At 37.4% G+C, this 23896-nt stretch overlaps 3 protein-coding genes across 3 annotated transcripts; all 3 read left to right on the forward strand.

The window, feature by feature from the left end:
- Positions 1-9749: 9749 nt before the first annotated feature.
- On the forward strand, positions 9750-12539 carry LOC145685017 (uncharacterized). Its single transcript, XM_081757357.1, has one exon. The coding sequence runs from the start codon at positions 9750-9752 to the stop codon at positions 12537-12539; it is 2790 nt and encodes a 929-aa protein (XP_081613483.1).
- Positions 12540-12653: 114 nt separating this feature from the next.
- On the forward strand, positions 12654-13577 carry LOC145685018 (uncharacterized). Its single transcript, XM_081757358.1, has one exon. The coding sequence runs from the start codon at positions 12654-12656 to the stop codon at positions 13575-13577; it is 924 nt and encodes a 307-aa protein (XP_081613484.1).
- A 96-nt stretch (positions 13578-13673) lies between these two features.
- Positions 13674-14363, forward strand: LOC145685019 (uncharacterized). Its single transcript, XM_081757359.1, has one exon. The coding sequence runs from the start codon at positions 13674-13676 to the stop codon at positions 14361-14363; it is 690 nt and encodes a 229-aa protein (XP_081613485.1).
- Positions 14364-23896: the final 9533 nt, after the last annotated feature.

The raw sequence follows: 23896 nt of genomic DNA on the forward strand, positions 1-23896 counted from the left end.
TCTAAATGACATTTAGAAAATGGGAAATTTAGAACCATGGTGAAGGCATAGATTGCGAGTTTCATGTTTGATACCCAGATGTTTACTTGTACACTTCAGCTAATATTCCTTTGCTATTATTCCACCCTTGTACTCCTTAATGTTCAGAAGTCAGGTTCCGGATACATAGCTGAAATGCTTGTTCTTCGCACCTAGAGATTAAATTTATGAAAAATATTTTAACCCCCCAAGTTCCCTTACGATACACATTTCAATGATTGATTACGCGGTTTATCCCGAAAACTATGGATTCGACACTAATATCGGTAGTTTCCAATTATTTTTAGACGTCACCTCTTCCCACTACAACCATAATGGTACTAGGAGCTCTTGAGAGCTAACTTCAACTTAAACGGCATCGAGAGTGTCAGTGTTCATGTCAGCGACATCGAAAAACTATGAATTCGACACTAATCGGTCCTTTTTCATTATTTTTGCATATCACCCCGTTTCAACCCACCTCCTTGTGGAGCTGTGTGTTAGAGTCTTGCACGGGCCGAATTTTCCGGCCCGAGCCCAATCCAGCCCGAATGTACCTAGGCCCGGCCCGGCCCGGGCCCGAAAAATTTTAAAAGTCTCATTTTGTAACATTTTTCACGGGCACACTTCTTCAACATTTGCCTTTATTCTACTTATTGTTTAACGAAAGTCAATAATTATTAAAGAATTGCAATTAATCGGCCCTAGCCCGGCCCAACTTGAAGAGAAATCAGTGTCGGCCCGCCCAAGCCCGGCCCGGTCCAAAGAAATAACAGAGTCGGCCCGCGGGCCGGGCCGGGCCGGGCTTCGGTCCTCGGGCTGAGCCCAGCCCGTGCAGGTCTCTACTGTGTGTATCAAGTGTGGTTGAAATTGCTTCAGGCGTTCCAAAGTCATGTTAGAACAAACAACAAATCCATTTTTATAAGATAAAGCATTTAATTCTCCTCCCTCATAAGTTTCTTAGTTTTAATTTCTTATATTTGGAAAATGGTAACTTTTCAATAAAATCTTGTGGTTCGGAGCTCACATACATAGTTGATCCCGTAACTAACTGACAGTAAATAGTTTATCACAACGTAGGTTTTGCATACTGCTGTAACGAAGAATTGGAAATAGAATATAAGTAACATTCATATACAGTATTTATAATAACTGTAATTAATACTTGTAAAAAAAACAGGGAAGAAATATACAATCAATCTACATTTCAACACAAAGTAATAATGAAATGCCATATCAATAAAATTTTAATCCTCTCATATTTCTTTAATTTAATGAAAAGCTACAATTTTAGTTTCTATCTTATTTTTTTAATCATAATCGCACAGCTTTACATACTAGCGAATTGTTACTGTTATAACTTACCTGTTCATAAGATTAACAAAATATACCTTTTGTGTTTAATGATATTGCTAATTAAATTTCGTATAAATTTTCATTGATTAGAATGTATATTATTACATTATTACAATTTATATATATATATATATATATATATATATATATATATATATATATATATATATATATATATATATATATATATATATATATATATATAAAGTACCGTGGAAAAACGGAAAAGCACTAGCGTGGGATTTCACATGCTCCGATGCATTTGCTCCTTCCAATTCAGGCAGGTTTCTTAGCCGCTCACAGAGGATTCAACAAAAGACTAAAATACACAAACCTATTGGACAAATATTGGTTTGTAACAGTAGCAATAGAAACCAGTCGGTCCTGGGGTCACGAAGGAGCTAATTTCATTAATGAAGCTGGTCATGGAATAGTGATCAAAACTGGTGATCCTACGAGCTACTGCATTCCTTTTCCAACGTAAAAGCATCGCATGAATGTGTCATCGATCTTAGGCACATTACCTCCTGGTAAAGAACTGGACGAGATTTTTCTTCTATAACCCACAATAAGACGGAAGTACAGACGTCCTAGAAGGCTGACAACCACTTTGACGATGTTCTGAAGAATATTTTGATCCCAGAAACGGAAAATACCTGTAAAGAGACAAGCCAAGCGAAGTGTTTCACAATTTTATTTTAAAATTTGTTGAACCTTAGAATTATAATTATTACTCATATCGTAAGGTCATTGATAGAAAAATTTAGAACTTGTAACCTGATAATTTTAAGTTTACTTATGTCATCGTCGCTATACCGTATTAGGAAGTTGATGATATTTTTTTTTCTAAGTCCATTTGACAAAAAAGTACCACGTACAATTTGCAGTGGAAAGATAACCTATCAACTATGTAAATTATTGTGAACTATATATATATATATATATATATATATATATATATATATATATATATATATATATATATATATATATATCTTTACATATACAATATGTATTACCTCAAATCCAATACTATAATTGTTTAACATATTTAATGCTTATCGAAACATAGTAGTCAGTGATAGAACAACTCTTATGATGGACATAATCAGTTTTTCGATTAAGACTCATGAAAAGTACACTGAGAGGATAGTTATGTTCGTGACAATTTTCGAAAGAATAAATATTTTAAAAATTAGAAATAATATCCTATATATTTGATAGATGCAATTAAACCTGATTGTACATGGAAATTATTTCTACTACAAATTTTTACTTTTTTTAAAATTCTTTTATCATTTCATAGCATTTTTGAGTCTGATTAATCTTACTTGGACATATATAAAAGGCAGAAAGTGGTAATGCAACACATAAGAAACGCAGATCACGGCACACATATTGGAGTGTGAATACAACATGATCTGGGTTTCCTGTGTGTTCTATTACCACTCGTACATGATATATAATCATTTCTGTAGGTAGTGCAACAGTAAAAAGTATACACGCGCACAAGAGATGAGAAGGTCGTTGAAATTTGCTAATTGTTTCACTGCCAATTTGAGTGTACCCAAAACATACTTTTGTCCAGTTCTCTTCCTTGAAGTCAGAACTAAGCAGTAATTTTTGAAAAATCCAATTATTATTATTATATTATTTGTATAATATTTCCTTATGTTTCATAATGATAAGTATGGTAATAGTTTACAAGATTAAAAATATAAATTATCTAGCACATTTGTAACTTAAAATTATCATAATTTTCTGTATTATAAGTTTGTCTACATCGAAATTATCATATGCATACTGTAATTATTGTTCAGTTGCCACCCTTGACTGTGGGAAAAATCCAGGTAAAAGAACCAGATCTAAAGGGAATTCGTAAGGATCTAGGGTTATTTTTCCAGACTTTGTTTCTGGAAGACACTTTATGTGACCAGAACTGTACATGGAACAATTTATTAAGAAAAATAGAAAGAAAAACATATATTCATGATTCAAATTTTAATTCAACGTTCTTAGCGTCAGCTTGTTGGTACTTACTTGAACAAAAGTTATGAACCGGTACCAGAGGTGTCATTTAGAGGGGCCAGAAGGGGCAATTGTACCCCTAAGAGTTTACTAATATACTAGTACAAAACGTGAAAATCTTGTGTTGGTGGTGCTCTTGCTTCCCTGAAGTGAAGTTTGAAATGACGCTCCTGCGTATCGGTACAAATAAAGAACATTATTGATGGTAATTTTTCTGCTGCTAATAAGTGTTGGTAGTTTGAGGGAAATTTCCCTAATGTGATCTAATGAAGGGAAATTTCGTAGGTAAATTTAGCAAAAAAAAAGAAAAAGAAAGAAAGAAAAGAAAAAGAAAAGGGACTTTTTCGATAAAACATGAAAATCCAGAGAAATTCTCACGCTGACTCTTTGGCCAATGTACAACCTTAAATATTTCTTTGTTCTTCAGAAATAAACAAATACTATAGTATATATATATATATATATATATATATATATATATATATATATATATATATATATATATATATATATATATATATATATATATATATGTGTGTGTGTGTGTGTGTGTGTGTGTGCCTGTGCAAAGTAGCATCAGTGATACCAACCTGAAATGTTTCAAAATCCCATCTCGTGACGTAAAAATTCCCATTTTGTACCGAAAATTCCCATATTGCACTAATTACGAAATTTGTATTTAAAAAGTCCAAATATAACACTCATCTTTCTCAATGTAAGTCTAAATGTTCCCAAAAGTTCCAATTCTTCCATAGTAATAACAGATTAAACAAAAATTGAGCAGTCAGGACTTCGAGGACGCGCTCTTTTGTGTAACATGGGAAATAGACGAAAGAACACTTGTTGAGCGGACGCGCTTGAACATAACATTACCTCTCTTGACCTTTCATCCCCGATCTCTGTAGTTGAGTTTTCTACTCCTAAACAAATGCATTACATGTAGATGTGTTCTTCTGGCGGAGAATTGCGACAGCGTGTGGTTGCAACAGCTAGTCAAAACTGTTGTGAAAATAGGACAATACAAGGAACAACCACATTCATGTTTCCATAATTTGAGAAATGTGTTGTAGGTGAGGGAAAAATCCCATATATGTGGTTAATTTCATGAAAAATCTCTTTATCCCATTCTTGAAAATTAAGGCCCAAAAATCCCAGGAAAATGATTTTTCCCACGGGTTGGCATCACTGAGTAGCATTACTTGCACTCATTGGTGGCTGGGTGTATTTGTGTATGTCTTTTTTTAAAAAAAAAAGTCAAGGAAAATGTTTTAAAAAATAATAGAAACAGAAAGCAAATGAATAAAACAAATGAAATTAGCAGTTCCTTTAATATAACTAAATCAATCTTATCACACTTCTGTCATAGGTATTGGACACTCAACAAATAAGGGAAAATTTTGTGTCAGTCAAGGGAAATTTACTTATGGAAACCTACGAACACTGCTGCCAACACTAAAAATTTCAACGACAAGATCATATTGATACATCAATAATCATAGGTACACATTAGTGCTGTTCACATTTCAATTCATGACAATTTCGGTTCTCGGTCTTTTGGAAAATCGAATATCTGAAAATTCGATTTCAAAAACTGAAACTGATATTTTGGTTATGAAAACTAAAAGAAGATTTTTTTTTGGTTTCCAAAACCAAAACTGAATATCAGTTTTGGAAATGGGAAACCGAGAACCAAAAATCGTGTTTGAAAACGGAAAACGGAAAATCGATTTTCCAAGCCGAAATTGAAAATCGATGTTTTTAAATTTCAACTTTCTCAAAAGCTGATTTTCAGTTTCCCGAAAAGTCTTTTTGGACAGCACTAGTACACATCGTGGGTCGAAATATCACTTAAGAATTTCGATCGCGAAATTTGGGATGTCCGGCCTAATTCGGGACATGTGGTAACCGTAGTTCGATTCCCGGAAGGAGCTCATGTGGTTGAGATTCAAGGAGTAAAATATATATCACGTCCTATAACATCTCAATGCTGAATAGCATAACTTTAAATTCAAAACTAACAAATCATAGAGATAACGATCAGTAAATAGCGATCTAAAATCTAAGTATTTACTTTCAGGAATGCTGAATGTTGATGTCGTTCGAAGTGTTTTTCGATAGTTCCTTTGGTTTGATATTTATGTATTTATTAAGCTAGCGAAGGAGTTAACAGCAAACGAGGCCGCCAAGCCTACAAGCTCGCACTCCTTCAAAAAGTAAAAGAGAAAATCTAGAAAATGATGGATGTTGATGCACAAGATGTGAGACGTTACTTACAATTTTAACATTAATTTCGCAGACTTTTTCAGTGTAATTAGTTAAGCTTAAGTATGAAACTTAGTCCGGTAAGCAATGATTGAAAACATTTCAAGTGTATGGAATATTCTGCATTATGAAGGAATATATACTCGCATTATTGTCTGAAAACGATGCAACATTTTTTAAATTGTTTAAATAATATTGTCTAATAATCACTGCCATCTACTATCATTTTATTTTAAGAATATCAAAGAAGAGTGTATGGAATATATTTCTATTAGTTGAATGTAAGAGAAATAGATCACAACGCTACAAAACAAGTTCTTTTCTAGTCTTACTAGTTATATATATATAGGGTGTTTCAGATAAAACGTCCAGGTAAATCCGAAACGGCTGAGAATAAAAAGATGAAACAAAAACTGAGATAGGAAAATGTCATAGGGCGCATCACATGGTGTTGTGGTGACCCCCAGGGCCCTCCTTCAAGGGGGCCCAGGGGCCAACTTCAAATTTTCAATAGGAACATGTATTGAATCATACCTCATTTAATAGTACTTGAAAAACGAAACAACTTTTGTAGGAAACAATTTTCGATTTGGGCCACCGTTTTTAAATGGCCGCAAAAAGTGGGTATTGTGTGAGATAAAACATCCAGTGCTTATAAATCCGAAATGGCTGAGAATAAAAGGATGAAACAAAAACTGATATAGGAGAATGTCATAGGGCGCATCACATGGTGTTGTCGTGGTGACCCCAAGGGCCCTCCTTCAAGGGAGCCCAGGGGCCAACTTCAAATTTTCAAATGGGAACATGTATTGAATCATACCTCATTCAATAGTCCTTGAAATACGAAACACCTTTTGTAGGAAACAATTTTCGATTTGGGGCACCGTTTTTGAAATGGCCGCAAAAGTCCTGTTCAGTTTGAAGTTGGCACCTGGGCCCCCTTCACGGAGTTTCCTGAGGGTTACCACAACAACACCACTTGATATGCTTTATCATCGTTTCTATCTCAGTTTTTGTTTCATCTCTCTATTCTTAGCCGTTTCTGATTTAGGCTTATAAGCACTGGACGTTTTATCTGATGTAGGACTCACTTTTTGCGGCCATTTTGAAAACGGTGGCCCAAATCGAAAATTGTTTCCTACAAAAGTTGTTTCGTTATTCAAGTACTATTGAATGAGGTATGATTCAATACGTATTCGAATTTAAAAATTTGAAGTTGGCCCCTGGGCCCCCTTGAAGGAGGGCCCTGGAGGTCTCCACAACAACACCATGTGATGTGCCCTATGACATTTTCCTATATCAGTTTTTGTTTCATCTTTTTATTCTCAGCCATTTCGGATTTATAAGCACTGGATGTTTTATCTGATATAGGACCCCCTTTTTGCAACCATTTAAAAACGGTGGCCCAAATCGAAAATTGTTTCCTACAAAAGTTGTTTCGTTTTTTAAGTACTATTGAATGAGGTATGATTCAATACATGTTCCTATTTGAAAATTTGAAGTTGGCCCCTGGGCCTCCTTGAAGGAGGGCCCTCGGGGTCACCACAGCAACACCATGTGATGCGCCCTATGACATTTTCCTATCTCCGTTTTTGTTTCATCTTTTTATTCTCAGCCGTTTCAAATTTATAAGCACTGGACGTTTTATCTGAAACACCCTGTATATATATATATCGGGTGTCAAAAAATTCCACCGACAAACTTTGGGAGGTAAATCCTCTCATACGAAGAAAAAAAAGTCTTAGTAAACATGGGTCCGGAAACGCGTTGTTTCGGAGATATAAGGCGCCGAAACCGTGGAAAATGAATCTTCAAATGCGTATATTTCAGAAACTATTCAACGTAGACGGTGCGGTTTAAAAACTCACCAACGAAGTCATACCTGCTCTTGTTAAACATGCATGTTTCATAATCTTGCAATGCCTGCGGAAGGGATTCCCCAAAGGAGCATAGGGATTCCCGGATAATCTGCCGAGTGAAGATGGCTCGAAAGGGGTATGAATGGACGACTTCCTCACCCGTTAACAGTACTTCCTGGTACCAAGACGATAACTCAAACGGATACAAAATAATGGACACTTGTATACCTGCTGTGTGTGGTTGCATAACCGCCACATACGGATGATGCCCAATAATGAATTTCGGAATATGAAGTACTGTGAATATGCAGTCGAAGGTTCGTAGTGAGGCACGTGCGGTGTTGCTACAGCATAACACACGAAGCAGAGTGATTGAGAGCTGTTGAAACTAGATGCAAACCCGCTATCAAAATGTACATAAATTATCGTGGACAAATGTATGTTAAATATGCAGCATTGTGGAGTATAGTATTAACATACGTAAAAAGCAGCTGACAAATGACCTCCTGGGAATAGCGATAATGTGATTCACATATTAGTAGCATAGTTGGTGCCGTGCAATGCTGTAAAGCATAACCTCCAGTCACACAAATAAAATACACAAAGCACAAAGACAGAAGAAGACGAGTCAATGCAGGAAATGGTGTTTGTAATTCACTTGTACCTTACAACGTCACGAAATCTACTAAAAATGTGAACCGTTGACTTCAATACACAAGAGATAGCGTCGAAGCCCTTCGTCTCGCACACTAGGTAAAACGTCGTGGTTAACACGAATTCTTGCGGAAGCCTCGACAATGTGGCCCACAAGGTCCAATTCATTCTCCACTGGTGTCTGGTAGATCAACTCCTTCATGTGTCCCCATAGGTAAAAGTCGATAGGTGTCATATCCGGTGATCTAGGAGGCCATGCTACAGGACCAGCATGCCCGATCCTTCGATTCCCAAACATATCAGAAAGTACATTTTGAACACGCCGCGGCCGATGGGGTGGACCTCCGTCATGCTGGAACCACATTTGTCGCCGGACTGCAAGGGGGACATTTCTAGGAGTTCCGGGAGTACCTATGAAAGAAACACACTGTAAGTATGCATGTTCAGTCGTGGAGGTAATACAGAAGATCCTACTAAGACATTATTCACTATACCGGCCCACACATTAACTGTGAATCGTTCTTGATGACCTCGGCGAAACATTGCATGCGGATTGTTTGCTGCCCACATATGCCTATTATGAGCATTGTAACATCCGTCACCGAGTAAAACTACTCTCATCTGTGAACAAAACATGCCGCGCGAACTGCGGATTCTCCACACACTGCCGCAGGTATCATCGGGCAAATCGCACACGTGTGGGATATGGATAGAAATGTTCTTTATGTAGGACGTTCCACATTTGCTGGTGCTGAACATGCAACACATGTCCAACGACCCGCGTGCTTTTTCAGGGATTTTGTTCAAATTGGTCCAACACATTCTCTTCGAATGCTGGTGTTCTCACTGTTCGTGGTCTTCCTGCATCAGGCCGGTGTATATGTAAGGAACCTTATTCTCGCAGCTGCCGATCAATTGACGTAAATGTAGTGTGATGGGGGCACCGTCGTTCTGGAAACGTTCCCTATACAGTCTTTGTGCCTCCCTTGCATTTCCCAAAGCTGCACCATATGCCAGATGCATATCACTTAGTTCTGCCCAAGTAAACTCCATTTCCCACTACGGTGTTTTATAAAGCACAGACAGTAAGCACTGCGCACAAGCACTGTTAAGTTTGTAGCAAGAGGTGAAAAACTTGTCTGTGTAGTAGTCTGTGGTTTTAGTAGAGAATAAAGGAGGCAAAATCGCAACAGTTTTAGAGGAAGATTAAACGGGTAGTTTAATTCTGTTCCTAACATTTTGGTGACCTCGAGACGTAATAGAAACTTGCAAGAAAGTACAAATTATTGTCTCAGTAATTTTGTGTGAATACAAAGAAAGAAAATATGGAATCCTTGGTACAAAAAAGAAAAGTAGTACGGGCATCTTTCACCCGTGCACACAATGCCTTGTTAGTAGTGCTCAAAGAAGAAACTGTTTCAGAAAAATCTGTAAGGACAAAGTTCGCTACATTAGAAAGATTATCTGGTGAACTAGAAGAGTTAACCGGGAAAGTGACTGAATTGATTTTGCAAGATTCTACGAAAACAGAGGAGGACTTCGGTAAGGCAGAAGAGAATAGAGAAAAGATGGATGCCGCTCGTATCGAGGTTGAAATGTTTTTTTAGTGCTCGTGCAGTGTCAAACAAAGGTAGTGGAGTGTCAGTGGTGTCTTCGCCTACTTCAAGGAGAAAGTTGAAGCTGCCAAAAATTGAACTAATAAAATATGGAGGTGAAGTTAAAAACTGGTTGAGTTTCTGGAGCCAGTTTAAAAGAATTCATGAGGATAGATTGATGGAAGAAGAAGACAAGTTCCAGTACTTGATCCAAGCCACGGTACAAGAATCCAGAGCTCGTGAAATAGTGGATAGTTTCCCGCCTACAGCAGAGAATTATTCTAAGGTTATTGAATGTTTGAAAAATAGGTTTGGTAGGGAAGAATTATTAATAGAATTTTATGTGAGGGAACTGCTTGGATTAGTCATTAAAAACGCTACAAGTACAAAGTGCAAGGTTGATACGTCACAGTTGTATGATAAACTTGAATCGTACTTGAGAGCACTAGAATCCATAGGAATGACTACTGATAAGTATGCTGCGATGTTATTTCCATTGGTTGAATCGTGCATACCAGAGGACATTTTAAGAGTGTGGTTGAGAAATGCTAGTGTCACAATAAGTAGCGAGGATGGGCAAGAAAGAACATATGGTGACAAGTTAAACCAGTTGTTGGCGTTCTTGAGAGCAGAAGTTGAAGGTGAGGAAAGAATGTCACTTGCAAAAACGGGTTTCAAGTTAATGGAAGCTTCCAATAAGAGGGAGAAAAGGAAGAGAGAAGAGGAGCACGTTATGACCGCGAGTGAATTGTTTGTGGGTGAACAAAATAAAAATTCTGTTAGTTGTATTTTTTGTGATAAGCATCACGAAAGTAAGGAATGTTTTCATGCTTCAAAGCTTTCTTTGAACAAGAAGCAAGAAGTCGTAAAAAAGAAAAAAGCGTGTTTTGTTTGCTTAAAAGTTGGGCATTTTTCAAAGGCGTGCAAAGCAAAAGTGCAGTGTGTTATTTGTAAACAAAAACATTGGGTGATTATGTGCGCGGAGCTACCTTCCGAACGTAAGGATACTAGCGAGTCGGAAAAGGAGGAAGAGAAACCTAAAGCTACCCTATCTAATCAGTGTTGCACACAAGAGGTTGTGTTACAAACTTTATCTGTAGTGTTGGAAGCTAACGGTAAAAGGCGCATTGTAAGGGCGCTCATTGATTCAGGTTCTCAGCGATCCTACATTTTGTCTAGTACTGCTAAAAAGATGTGTTACACACCAGTGAAAACTGAACAAGTAATACATGCGTTATTCGGAGGTGGTTCTTCGAAGAAAACAGAACATAAATGTTACAATATAATGTGGAAAAGTAAGGTAGGTAATGGTGCAGTTGAAATACAGGTTTTGGATCAAACTGTTATTTGTAATCCCATACCAAAACTAAAACCAGTTCCTTGGCTTGAAGAGTTGAAGGCAAATAATATAATTGTCTCAGATATTGGTGTCGGTTCTCTAAAAATCGAAATATTGTTAGGTGCTGATGTTATGGGTAAACTTTATACTGGAACTTTGCATCACTTAGATTGTGGTCTAACTGCTATTCAAACTGTGCTAGGTTGGGTAGTAGTCGGAAAATTGGTCGAGCATATGAGTGAAAGTGTTCATTCTATGGTGACTCTTACTCTTTTGAATCAAAATACACGTTTAGCAGATTTGTGGAATTTAGAAGCCATAGGAATTTCTGACCCATGTGAAACCTTGAGAAAAAGTGAAATAGACGCAGCGGTTTTAGATCATTTTGAGAAAACTGTAACTGTTAACGAAGAGGGAAGATATGAGACTTGTTTACCTTGGCTAGATGGCAACAGTGATATTCCCGATAACCGAGATCTATCGGAGAAGCGACTAAGAAAAGCAACTGAGAAATTAATAGCGGATGGAAAGTTTGATGAGTATAGCTCAATTTTTGAAGACTGGAAAAATGAGGGAATTATAGAAGAAGTTCCAGAAGAAGAGTTAGGTAATCGAGGGCATTATTTACCTAATCGGGGAGTTTTTAAAGTAAATTCCACTACAAATGTTAGACCTGTTTTTGACGCTTCGTGTAAAGAAAAGGGATCTCGTTCCTTAAATGATTGTCTAGCAAAGGGACCTAATTTGTTGGAACTTATTCCTGCCATTCTCATGAATTTCAGAAAGAAAGGAATAGGTGTTGTTTCGGACATAAGAAGAGCTTTTTTACAAATCTCTATTACTCCAGCAGATCGCGATTACTTACGTTTTTTGTGGTGGCAAGATTATAATGAACAGGTGATTAAAGTGTTTCGACACCGCAGGGTAGTTTTTGGAGGTAACTGCAGTCCCTTTCTTTTGCATGCTGTGATAGACCACCACTTGAAACAATACAATTATCCTTATAGTAGTGTAACTGAAAAGCTTAAAACTTCCATGTATGTTGATAATTGTGTAACATCCGTTGATTCTGAAAATGAATTGAAAGAGTTTATTGAACAAGCAACGAACATTATGGCTGAAGGAAAATCTGAGTTAAGAGGGTGGGAGCATACTACGTTGTGCAAGGAAAAACAGAAATGTGTACCAATATCTGTTCTAGGTTTATTGTGGGACAAGCAAGATGATGTTTTATTTTGTGATCTAAAATTAAGTGAGAAACCTCCTGAACAAGTAACGAGAAGAGTTGTTTTGTCCTTTGCACAACGAGTGTTTGATCCAATTGGTTACAGTTGTCCTGTTACTCTTTTTCCAAAACTCTGGTTACAGGAAACGTGGAAAGAAAAGTTGAGTTGGGATACTGAATTACCGGAAGAAACAAGCAAATAGTTTCTTAAATGGTTAGAAGAACTTACTTTGTTAAGGACTGTGAAAATACCCAGGTGTGTTTCGTTTGTAGACATAAAATCTTCTAGTTTACACATATTCTGTGATTCATCTAAAATGTCCTATGCTGCAGTAGTGTTTTTGAGAACTGAGGTTAATGGCACTGTTTCAGTACAATTATTGCAAGCTAAATCGAGAATCGCGCCACTGAAGGGTATCACTATACCTAGATTAGAATTACTGGCATGTTTCATAGGAGCTCGTTTAGCGAATTTTGTGAAAACAGCAATGGGTTTTGAAAAGATCAAAGAATATTTTTGGACGGATTCGACTACAGCTTTGTGTTGGATACAGAGTGAAGGACCATGGGCAACATTTGTTAATAATAGAGTGAAGGAAATACGCAATTTAACAAATGTAGAAGATTGGCGTCATATTTCAGGGCAGCATAACCCGGCGGACCTGCCTTCACGAGGATGTTCAGTTAGTAAACTATTAGAATCGCAATGGTGGGAGGGTCCCCAGTGGCTCAAGCAAGAAGAAACAGACTGGCCTCGATCTACTGTCATGACAAATAAAGAAGAAGTAAGTGCTGAAAGAAAAAAGGGATTGGTGATGAGCATGTATGTTGCGAGTAAAGAAGATCCATGGTACTGTACCTATTTTTCGAAGTATTCCAAGATAGTAAGAATGGTTGCTTGGATTATTCGATTTTGTCACAATGCAAAGAAATCAAACGAACGAGTTTGCGGAGAGCTGACAGCTATTGAGCTTAATTCAGCAGAACGTATTTTAATCAGGAACGTACAAGACGAAAGTTTTTCAACTGACAGGAAGTCCGAATTAAAGTCTCTTGATATTTTCCAGGATAAGGAAGGTATTTACCGAGTAAAGACGAAGCTAATAGAACGTCAGGATGAAGAAGATTTTAAGTTCCCTATGATTCTACCTAGTAAACATAAATTGGTGGAATTGCTTATTTTTGAGCAACATGTCAGTGTGAATCATGCTGGTGTAAGTGTAGTATTGACTTCTCTCTGAGAAAGATTTTGGATTCTCAAAGGTAGAAGAACGGTAAAAAGGATTCTTGCTCAATGTGTTAGATGTAAACGACATGAGACAATAGGGATTCAGTGCATGCCCGCTCCGCTACCTGAAGAGCGAATACGAGATGCTTCTCCATTTGAAGTAACCGGTGTTGATTTAAGTGGCCCTCTTATTTTGAAAGATGGTACAAAGGCTTGGATTATCCTATTTACGTGTGCTGTGATAAGAGCTGTCCACCTTGATCTCACTACATCTTTGTCCACTAAGAGTTTCCTGCTTGGATTTAGAAGGTTCATTGCTCGGCGAGGACGTCCGAAAATTGTGTTTAGTGACAATGGAACAAATTTCGTAGGCGCAAGTAATTTTCTCAATGAAGTGGATTGGAATGAAATACAAAGAGAAGCCTCAGTAAGAAGAATCGAATGGAAATTCAATCCGCCTACAGCGGCATGGTGGGCTGGTTTCTGGGAGAGACTTATACAGGTTGTCAAAAGGCTTCTAAGAAGAGTATTGGGACGTGCATCTCTACAGTATGAGGAGTTACTGACCATTGTATGTGATTGTGAGGCGACCGTAAATTCAAGTCCTCTGACTTATGTTTCTGATGATCCACATGATCCCATTCCTATTACACCTGCAATGTTCTTGCAAGATATTTCTAATGTAGGTGTACCAGATTTAGATAATCTGGATCGTTTCTATTTTGACAAGAAATTTCGACATCAACAGAATTTGAGAGATACTTTAAGGAAACGCTTCCGGAGTGAATATTTAAGCTAATTAATACAACGGCCTGGGAAGACAGATACTTCTCAAAACATCAAGAAAGGTGATGTAGTTCTGTTAGAACTAGAGGATAAGAAGAGAGTGGCTTGGCCCTTGGATAGAGTCATAGATGTGTATCCTGGTAGAGACGGACTGTACAGAGTTGTTCATTTGAAAACTTCATCAGGGGAGATGATTCGACCCATTCAACGTGTTTCCTTTGGAAGTAACTTCTGGTGAGGAATTACCTGCAAAGAAAGTTAAAATGATTTCAAATGTAACTAAAGTTGAAAAGACTGTAACCACAAGGAGTGGTAGGCAAGTGAAATTCCCTAAGAAATTTTTAGATTAAGACTGTACCTTATGTAATATATATTTTTTGTTTGATTAATGTATTAATCAAAGGTGGGAGGATGTTAAGTTTGTAGCAAGAGGTGAGAAACTGTTGTAGCAAGAGGTGAAAAACTTGTCTGTGGTTTTAGTAGAGAATAAAGGAGGCAAAATCGCAACAGTTTTAGAGGAAGATTAAACGGGTAGTTTAATTCTGTTCCTAACAAGCACGTCGCTTCCAGAATACACGTTAGTCTTCGGTAGACTAGCTTCTTTAGGTACTCGTCTGTCATATGGCTTAGAGTCGAATCCCACTAACAGCATGACTCTGTTAATCAATGTTTATTTTATCTCTTCTATCGTATTTTTGTTCCTATAAACAGTTTTGGACGTAAGACAAACGCTATGTACTGTCATTTCAAGGACAATGTCTTTTTGTTGAATATTCTGGACTCAGTTAAAATTATCGTGTGAAGCTGAAATACCTCTTACATGTTTTAATATTTAAAGAAGACCAGAAACCAATTTCCTTACACACAGTAAAATGATAATCAATGTTGTTTTTGTTTTTCAAGGTCGACAATACCCTACAGAGTTCGACTGCGTGTGCATTTAAGTGCAGAATAAATCTGTTTACATTATGAGAGTTAATGACATCCGACGACTAAAGTTCAGACACAAACGCAGGTGGTCTTGCGGCCAGAGCGTTTATAGAGGTACCATCTTGGCATTCGACTTGTGAAACTGAAGAAAGCCACTCAGAATGGTTGAACAAAGAGTGGCGAATCTAGGGTGGGGTCGGGGGGCCTTGGTCCCCCAATTTTGGTGCGTTACTAGAAAATCACTAATGTCATAAATACCAAAACGCAGTCCAAATTACGTATTTTACATAGCAAAATACTGACACCCCCTCCCCCGCCAGTTTTTACTTTCAAGATCGGCTACTGAACACAATGATTGTACCCGGTTCTCTCTACACTTAATCTACTGTGGTTGCTAAATTGGAATAGGCGTATAGATTTGAGGATCCAGCAGTTGCATTGTAAGCAAAAATAAACATGAGAAGTGTATGACGTTATGATTATTAATTTGTAATAACGTCCCCGCCTTATAGACCTAACAAAATGGACACGAAGGCAATCTTGATGTAACTTTAAATGGAGGAATAAAGACAAGATATAAAATATGAAGGTGGTTTATTGTTCTGTTTACATATTTTGGAATCCGTTAACACGAGCGGCTTGGGTACCCGAAGAGAAAACGAAACCGTAGCAGGACTTACGTTTAATTTAACGAGCTAAACCAATTCATTTAGATATCACATTCGCGCACTACAGTATCATTCAATTGTACGTTTATAACGATTGTTTATTGTTTGATTGTTTATTTGTTAAGATGTTCAACGTCCCTTTTCAGCAGCGGCGCTATATGGAGACGGGACCCAAAGTTTCAAATGCGATCCGATCCATCTCTTAGTTGTTGAGTCCAAAGCTTGGACTCTTAGTGGGGATTGACCCCGCGACACGGCGCGCCAACGTGCAACCTTGCTTTCTGTTGCTTCCTTGCTTATCCACGTAACGATGTAACAACTGAAAGGAACAAGTACCATTGAAATCAGGTGGATGGTTGCAGACTTATTAAGATAATGCATATGATTTCAAATCACAAATCTCTTATACATTTAATCAGATCATTCATGTAATGTACTTAACATTGGGTCTCGTTCATTAGTGACATTCACTCAGTTCACTAGACATAACGATATTTGTAGCCATTGCTAAACATTACGCATATCTGGAAATGTGCTGACTGTATTCGCTATCGTGCTATTTGGGGGTTTCCTTTGCATCAAGTGTTTTCACAATTTTAAGCACTCTGCTTCTTGTTATGCTGTAGCAACACCGCACGTGCCTCACTACGAACCTTCGACTGCATATTCACAGTACTTCATATTCCGAAATTCATTATTGGGCATCATCCGTATGTGGCGGTTATGCAACCACACACAGCAGGTATACAAGTGTCCATTATTTTGTATCCGTTTGAGTTATCGTCTTGGTACCAGGAAGTACTGTTAACGGGTGAGGAAGTCGTCCATCCATACCCCTTTCGAGCCATCTTCACTCGGCAGATTATCCGGGAATCCCTATGCTCCTTTGTGGAATCCCTTCCGCAGGCATTGCAAGATTATGAAACATGCATGTTTAACAAGAACAGGTATGACTTCGTTGGTGAGTTTTTAAACCACACCCTCTACGTTGAATAGTTTCTGAAATATACGCCTTTGAAGATACATTTCCCACGGTTTCGGTGCCTTATATCTCCGAAACAACGCGTTTCCGGACCCATGTTTACTAAGACTTTTTGTTTCTTCGTATGAGAGGATTTACCTCCCAAAGTTTGTCGGTGGAACTTTTTGACACCCTATATATATATATATATATATATATATATATATATATATATATATATATATATATATATATATATATATACAGTGGGATCCAGGATATGATCAAGGGAGGGGCTAAACCATAATTTTCCGCTTTATCCAGCGTAAGGCAGGATTGAAGCCCTTTTTATCCAGTGTATACCTGAGCGTCAAGGAGAAGCTATAGCCTCCTTGGATCCACGCCTGTATATATATAACTCTATGGCCTATGGAACGCGGAGGTTCAATGCTGCGTTCGCAAAAGCTCTCCACTGACTTCTATCCTTAGCCTGCTGAATCCAGTTTCTACTTTGGATTCCTATTTCTACGAGATTCATCCTAATATTTTTCTCCCATCTGCGCCTAGGTCTTCGTAATGGTCGTTTTCCGATTGGTCTTCCAGTCAAGACTTTGAAAGCGTTCCTACTTTCTTCCATTCTAGCTACATGACTCGCCCATCTAAGCCTCCTAGACTTGATGACCCTAACAATGTTGGGTAAACCGTATAAATTATGTAGTTCCTCGTTATAAAGTTTCCGCCATTCCCCATTCCCGTTCCTCTTGGGTCCGATAAATATATATATATATATATATATATATATATATATATATATATATATATATATATATATATATATATATATATATATATATATATATATATATATATATATATATATATATAATTCTCTTCTGCAATAAAGACAAACACAGAGAAAGAAAGAGAGAAGACAATATCAGGGGCGGCTTTAGGATTTTAATTTTGGGTAGGCCCACTCCCTCGCTTTTGGATACATATGCACATTTGATTGATTAATGACAGTAGGAAATTACTTTTACAGTAGTGGTTGATGCTATTTATTATATAATTATCTACCATTAATATAAATAGTGGAAAATATATTTACTCTTTATGTATCTTTTAGCGTTTATATATTTTTCAAAATTTTTGGGCAGGCCCGTGCCTACCCGGCCTACCCGCTAAAGCCGCAACTGCACAATATTCTTATTAAATTTATTCATTTAGGGTAAAATTCGTTTTTTTTTCTTTGTCTTCACTTTACTTTACAGTATCCACCAAAATTCTAATTACCGGAATGAACATTTTAATTTTGGAATCGAAAAAAAAAAAATGAAATCTTTGAGTTTTACGTCCCACGGTTATGCCGGTAAGGCTAAAGGAGACGGTGATGATGAGTAATGAATGAAATGGTGGAATGAAGAAAGTGGGAGGAAACGGGAGAACCCCGAGAAAACCCACGCACACGGTGTTTGTCCACCACAAAGTTCACTTGGCGGGGGCTGGGATCGAACCCGGGACCCCTAGCACCAGAGGTGAACGCTCTACCACTGAGCCACCGCGGCCCCCAATTTTGGAATCGAGATTAATATTCTAGTCATTCGGGAATCTCGAATCCTCATCGGAAATTTCGGAAGATCGGAATTTCGGAGTTTCGAAACTAATCCAAAATTTCGGAAGATTGGTATTCCGAAGTCTCGAAACATCGGAAATTTCGGAATATCATAATTCCGGTACCTCGAAACATGATCAAAAATTTCGGAATATCGTAATTCCGGAATCTCTGAACACGACCCGAAATTTCGGAAGATCGGAATTCCGGAATCCGAAACATGATACGGAATTTCGGAAGATCGGAATTCCAGGATCTCGAAATTTTAAAATTCCGGAATTCCGAAAGTACAGAATTCCAAAAATTCCGGAATTAAATATATTCCGAATTCCGAAATGAAATTGCAATTCTGAACACCCCTACACCCTGCCAACCACAACCACTATTTGTTTACATTTCGGCATGTGAAAATCTAAGCAATCAGAGTTCCTCGAATTTGGCAGAACAGATGTTCCTATACGGCATCAAGAAAAGATCAAAAATATGCTACAAAGTGCTTGAGAGTCATTCGGCAGAACAGGAAGAACAAGCGGATCTTTAGGCAGAACAGGAAAGAATCAGCGAATCATTAGGAAGAAGAGGAGGGAATCAGTGGTTCATTATGCAGAGCAGGAAGGAATCAGTGGATAACTAGGCAGAACAGGAAGAAATTGGCAGATCATTAGGGAGAACAGAATGGACTCACCATTAATATAAATCCTAATGATCATTAGGCAAAACAGGGAGGAATCAGCAGATTATTAGGCAGAACAGGAAGAAATCAGTGGATCATTAGGAAGAACAGGAAGGAATCAACAAATCATTATGCAGAACAGGAAGGAATCTACGCATAATTAGGCAGAACAAACAGGAACCAACGAGTCATTAGGCAGAACAGGAATAACTCAGTGGATCATTATGCAGAACAGGAAGCAATCAGTGGATAATTAGGCACAACAGGAAGGAATCAGTGGATAATTAGACAGAACAGGAAAGAATTGGCAGATCATTAGGCCGAACAGAATGGACTCAGTGGATCATTAGTTAAAACAGCGTGGAACAGGCAGAACAGGAAGGAATCTGCGGGTCATTAAGCAGAACAGGAAGGAATCAGCATGTCAATTTGTTCCTCTTGGCATGATCTGTTGATGTTTTTATTTTCTTTAAACACTAATAATACTTACTTGTATAAGGGTGTACTTGAGCATAAATCTCACCTCAGTAGATGGCGTGGTTGTCGTTCAGCATGAATTTTTGGGTTTACACGAAGTATTTTTTTTTTTTATTTCTCGCAAGCTACGGATGAGATATGAGATTTTACAAAGATGCATATAATTCTACTGAATGAGATCTTCCAATTGGTATATCTTTGATTTCTGTACAATATTTTAAATGTTAAACACTAATAAATATTGTAGAATTGTTAATATTTTCTGACAAAGGTTATGTATCGGAAGAAAAATTTCTTTTCCTGAGAAATAAACTGTGTATTTCCGATGGCACATTCACAAAGAAATACGGCTTATGAAAATCTATATTTTATATTCTCTTCGAGCCGCGTAACAACATGTCGAATATAGGAGGGGGCAAGTCTTTTTGTTGCGCCCCTCTCTCAACAGCGCCCCCCATCAGAGCGCGTAATTTCCACTAATTTTTACAGTATTACTGTTAAGTATTTTTTTCGTGTGTGTGGGAAAATAATTGTAATTTTACGAAAACAGCTAATTTGAAAAAGTAAAATATTAGACTTAGTTGAAGTAAAGACAGCTTCTTCACCCATCCAATGTATTCATTCAACACAAGAGTCGTACATTAGTAAAACTAGTAGGCCTCATTTGATTTGCGTCGGGATACGTATGAAGTACAGTTTACTATTAATTAATCACTAAATAGTACGACATGTTTGTTCCGTATACGTTCGGCACTGAAGCCACATTCACACTCTCCAGAACTCATAGGCTGAAGACATATCACAACGACAAAAATTTTTTTCTAAAGTCATCAAGTGATTCTCACAATACACTTACACTCACACTTTTCTTATTTTACTTTCACACCAAATTAATCTTCAAGTGTTTCAGTACATAGATTGAACTGCACTTTGTATTGATATACAGGCCCGTATCCAGTATCTCATAAGTCCCAGACGCAACTAGTATCTCATAAGTCCCACGTTGATTGCGTAACCATGATATCAAGTTCTTGAAATTTATACATCTTGAAATGTGTTGTTCGGGTTGCTTAAAGTCAAACTGACAGACAAGAAAAAAGTATCACCGCCGTTCCAGAAACACTATTGTTTCAGATACTCTTCAATACCTAATATTAAAGCTGAAAAGGTTTCATAATTTTGTTCATATTTCAGAAGAAAATGTTTCACTAATAGCAGCAGCATAATATGATTAGTTTAAGGAACTGGAGCAACAAAGCTTAATGCGGTGGCTCTTACCTTTCATTTTTCTTCAGAATACAGTATTTTTTTTAAAGTTCGACTATGATGGGAAAAGAAAGTTGGAACACGCTGTTGTTTCTTCGCTAAATATGAAATATTAAAAGAAAAAGAATCCCAAGCCAAAAAAGCATGGAAAAGATATTCGTTTTTTTTTAAAAAAGCAGTTTTTTTTCGAGACCTTCAAGCACTATTCAGAACAGTTATTGTTCCCACCACTAACTTTTCACTAGAACTTTTTTGTCGTTAAACATTGTTCTAAGAACTGTACAAACAATTCATTCGAACTAGAAAACCCTATAAATTAACCCTTTTGAGATTTCCACTTTTTAAGGTAAATTCTAGACTTTCAGTCAAGCAGCTATTGCGTCGAGATTATTTATCGTAGAATCATGGTTTATACCACGTTTTATTTGGAATGAAACAGTGTTTTCCTAATTTGTAAATTTCCTTAATATGTACCTAACGCAATAAAATTCCTGTCCAAATTGGGAAAAAATGATTTTTTTAGAAGTCCCCATTTCCTGCGAATTTCTTCCCTCCGGCACACAACATGGACATGCAAATGTTACCAAAAAAAAAACTTTGCTTCATTCTAAACAAAACGAGGTATGAACCATGATACTGGAGTAAATAGTCTTGGTGCTAAAATTCATTTACTATTTTTTCCTAATATCTAACTAACTAACTAACTCTATGGCCTATGGAACTCGGAGGTTCATTGCCGCGTTTACAAAAGCTCTCCACTGACTTCTATCCTTAGCTAACTGCATCCAGTTTCTACTTTGTATTCCATCTTAATATTGTCCTCCCATCTGCGCCTAGGTCTTCCTAATGGTCGTTTTCCGATTGGTCTTCCAGTCAAGACTTTAAAAGCGTTTCTACTTTCTTCCATTCTAGCTACATGACCTGCCCATCTAAGCTTCCTAGACTTTACGATCCTAACAATGTTGGGTAAACCGTATAAATTATGTAGTTCCTCGTTATGAAGTTTCCTCCATCCCCGTTCCTCTCGGGTCCGAATATTCGTTTCAGGATCTTGTTCTCAAATACTTTCAGTCTATGCTCTTCCCTCAGTGTAAGTGACCATGTTTCGCAACCATACATAACAACAGGCATGATTATCGATTTATATATTTTAAGCTTCAAATTCCTCGACAGAATTCGCGACGATTAGAGATTTTGAACCGAATAGTAACACGTATTCCCTGCTTTTAGTCGACATTTAATTTCTTCGTGAATATGATTTTTCTCTGTTAATATTGATTCTAGATATTTGAAACTATCCACTTTATCAAAAGTATTATTTAATATTTTAACGCATTCATAATTTGCTGTGTCCCGGTCGCGACGCACTTCATGTATTTAGTTTTCTCTGCATTTACTTCTAAACTTATGTCCCTGCAAGCGTTTAATAAGATCTCTGCATTTCTTTCTATTGTTCTCCTATCATCCCCTATTAAATTTACATCATCAGCATATGCCATAACCTGGTGAATACTGTTCAACTCTAGGCCCTGGTTGCTATCTTTGATTTTCCTTATAGCGTATTCTAGAACGAACTTAAATAATAATGGCAACAACGCGTCTCCTTGTTTCAGGCCATTTTCGACGTGAAAGCTCGTAGACAAAAAATTTCCTACTCGGACTTTATATCTACTATTGTTATTCAACAAGCTCTAGAGTCAAGACTCTTTATCGTAGGATCATAGTTCGTAACTCTTTGTATTTGTAATGAAGGAATGTTTCAAATTGTACCATTCAAATTTCCCCATTATGTACCAGATGTGAAAAAATCCCGCTCAAATTGGGGAAAAGATTTTTTATCAGGAAAAAATAACCTTTTTGAGAATTTCTTCCCCCATATACATGCTAGCGCCACGGCAGTGGTACAGTTCGAAAAGTTACTTTATTACAAACAAAATGAGGTACGAACCATAGTCCTACAATGAACACTCTTGACGCTAAAGCTTATTGAATTACAATACATTAGTAACTATTACCCAAAAATGGGGAGGGAAATTTAGTAAATCAACTCTAGCACCAAGACTATTTATTCTAGGATTATGTGCCTTTGTGCTGTATGACTATGGTTTGTGCCTTTTTGTTTGTAATGAACCAGTGTTTTAAATCGTATCACTTTCATATCCCTATCATGTACCTGAGGGGAAAAATTCCCGCCCAAAATGTATAAAGAAAAGTGGGGAATTCAAATTTTCAAAAATTAACTTTCTCGGAATCTTATCTCCTCAGGTACATGACAGTGCAATGGTAGTGGTACCGTTGGAAACGTTGCATCATTACGAACAAAATGAGGTGCAAACCATGATCCTACGACAAATAGGGATGACCTGTAGCTACTTTACTAAACACGTTGACTAAAAATGTGTAATAGGGAAAAAATTCAGATAGACGATAGCTGACGATATTTTAGTTAGAAAAGAGTCTACCTATCATCAACACGAAAGCCCGATTTCGATCTTTAAAGAACGGAGTTTATTTTCCCGTTTTACATGGGTTCAAACGCGTCTCAGAGGGCGATCCAATCTTTGTCAAATGGACACCTAAAGAAACCTGAAGGTAAATGTATAGATGAAGAAACTATTATTTCCTTAATCTATGATAAAGGCAACTGGAGTGTGGTACTGACCACATGAGGCACATACGCATCAATTCTTTCTCAAATGGCCATCTTGAGATACCTAGATAAAGGTAGAGGTAAATGCATAGATTAAGGAACTATTAGCTCCTTATTCTAGATACATGAGGTCCCTGGTTCGATCCCCTGCCACATAAGCTTGTGATGGGCAACATCGTGTCCGTGAATTTCCTCGGGTTACTCCTGTTTCCTCCTGTCACCGTCGCATTTACGCTCGAGCAAATGTGAGGGTGCATATTCCTTAGTTGCGCAGATGGCGCGTGGAGTGGTGAGGTGGTATCCAATATT

This window comes from Thermobia domestica, chromosome 5, assembly GCF_964235325.1.
Source record: "Thermobia domestica chromosome 5, izTheDome1.hap1.1, whole genome shotgun sequence".
Lineage (NCBI taxonomy): Eukaryota > Metazoa > Arthropoda > Insecta > Zygentoma > Lepismatidae > Thermobia > Thermobia domestica.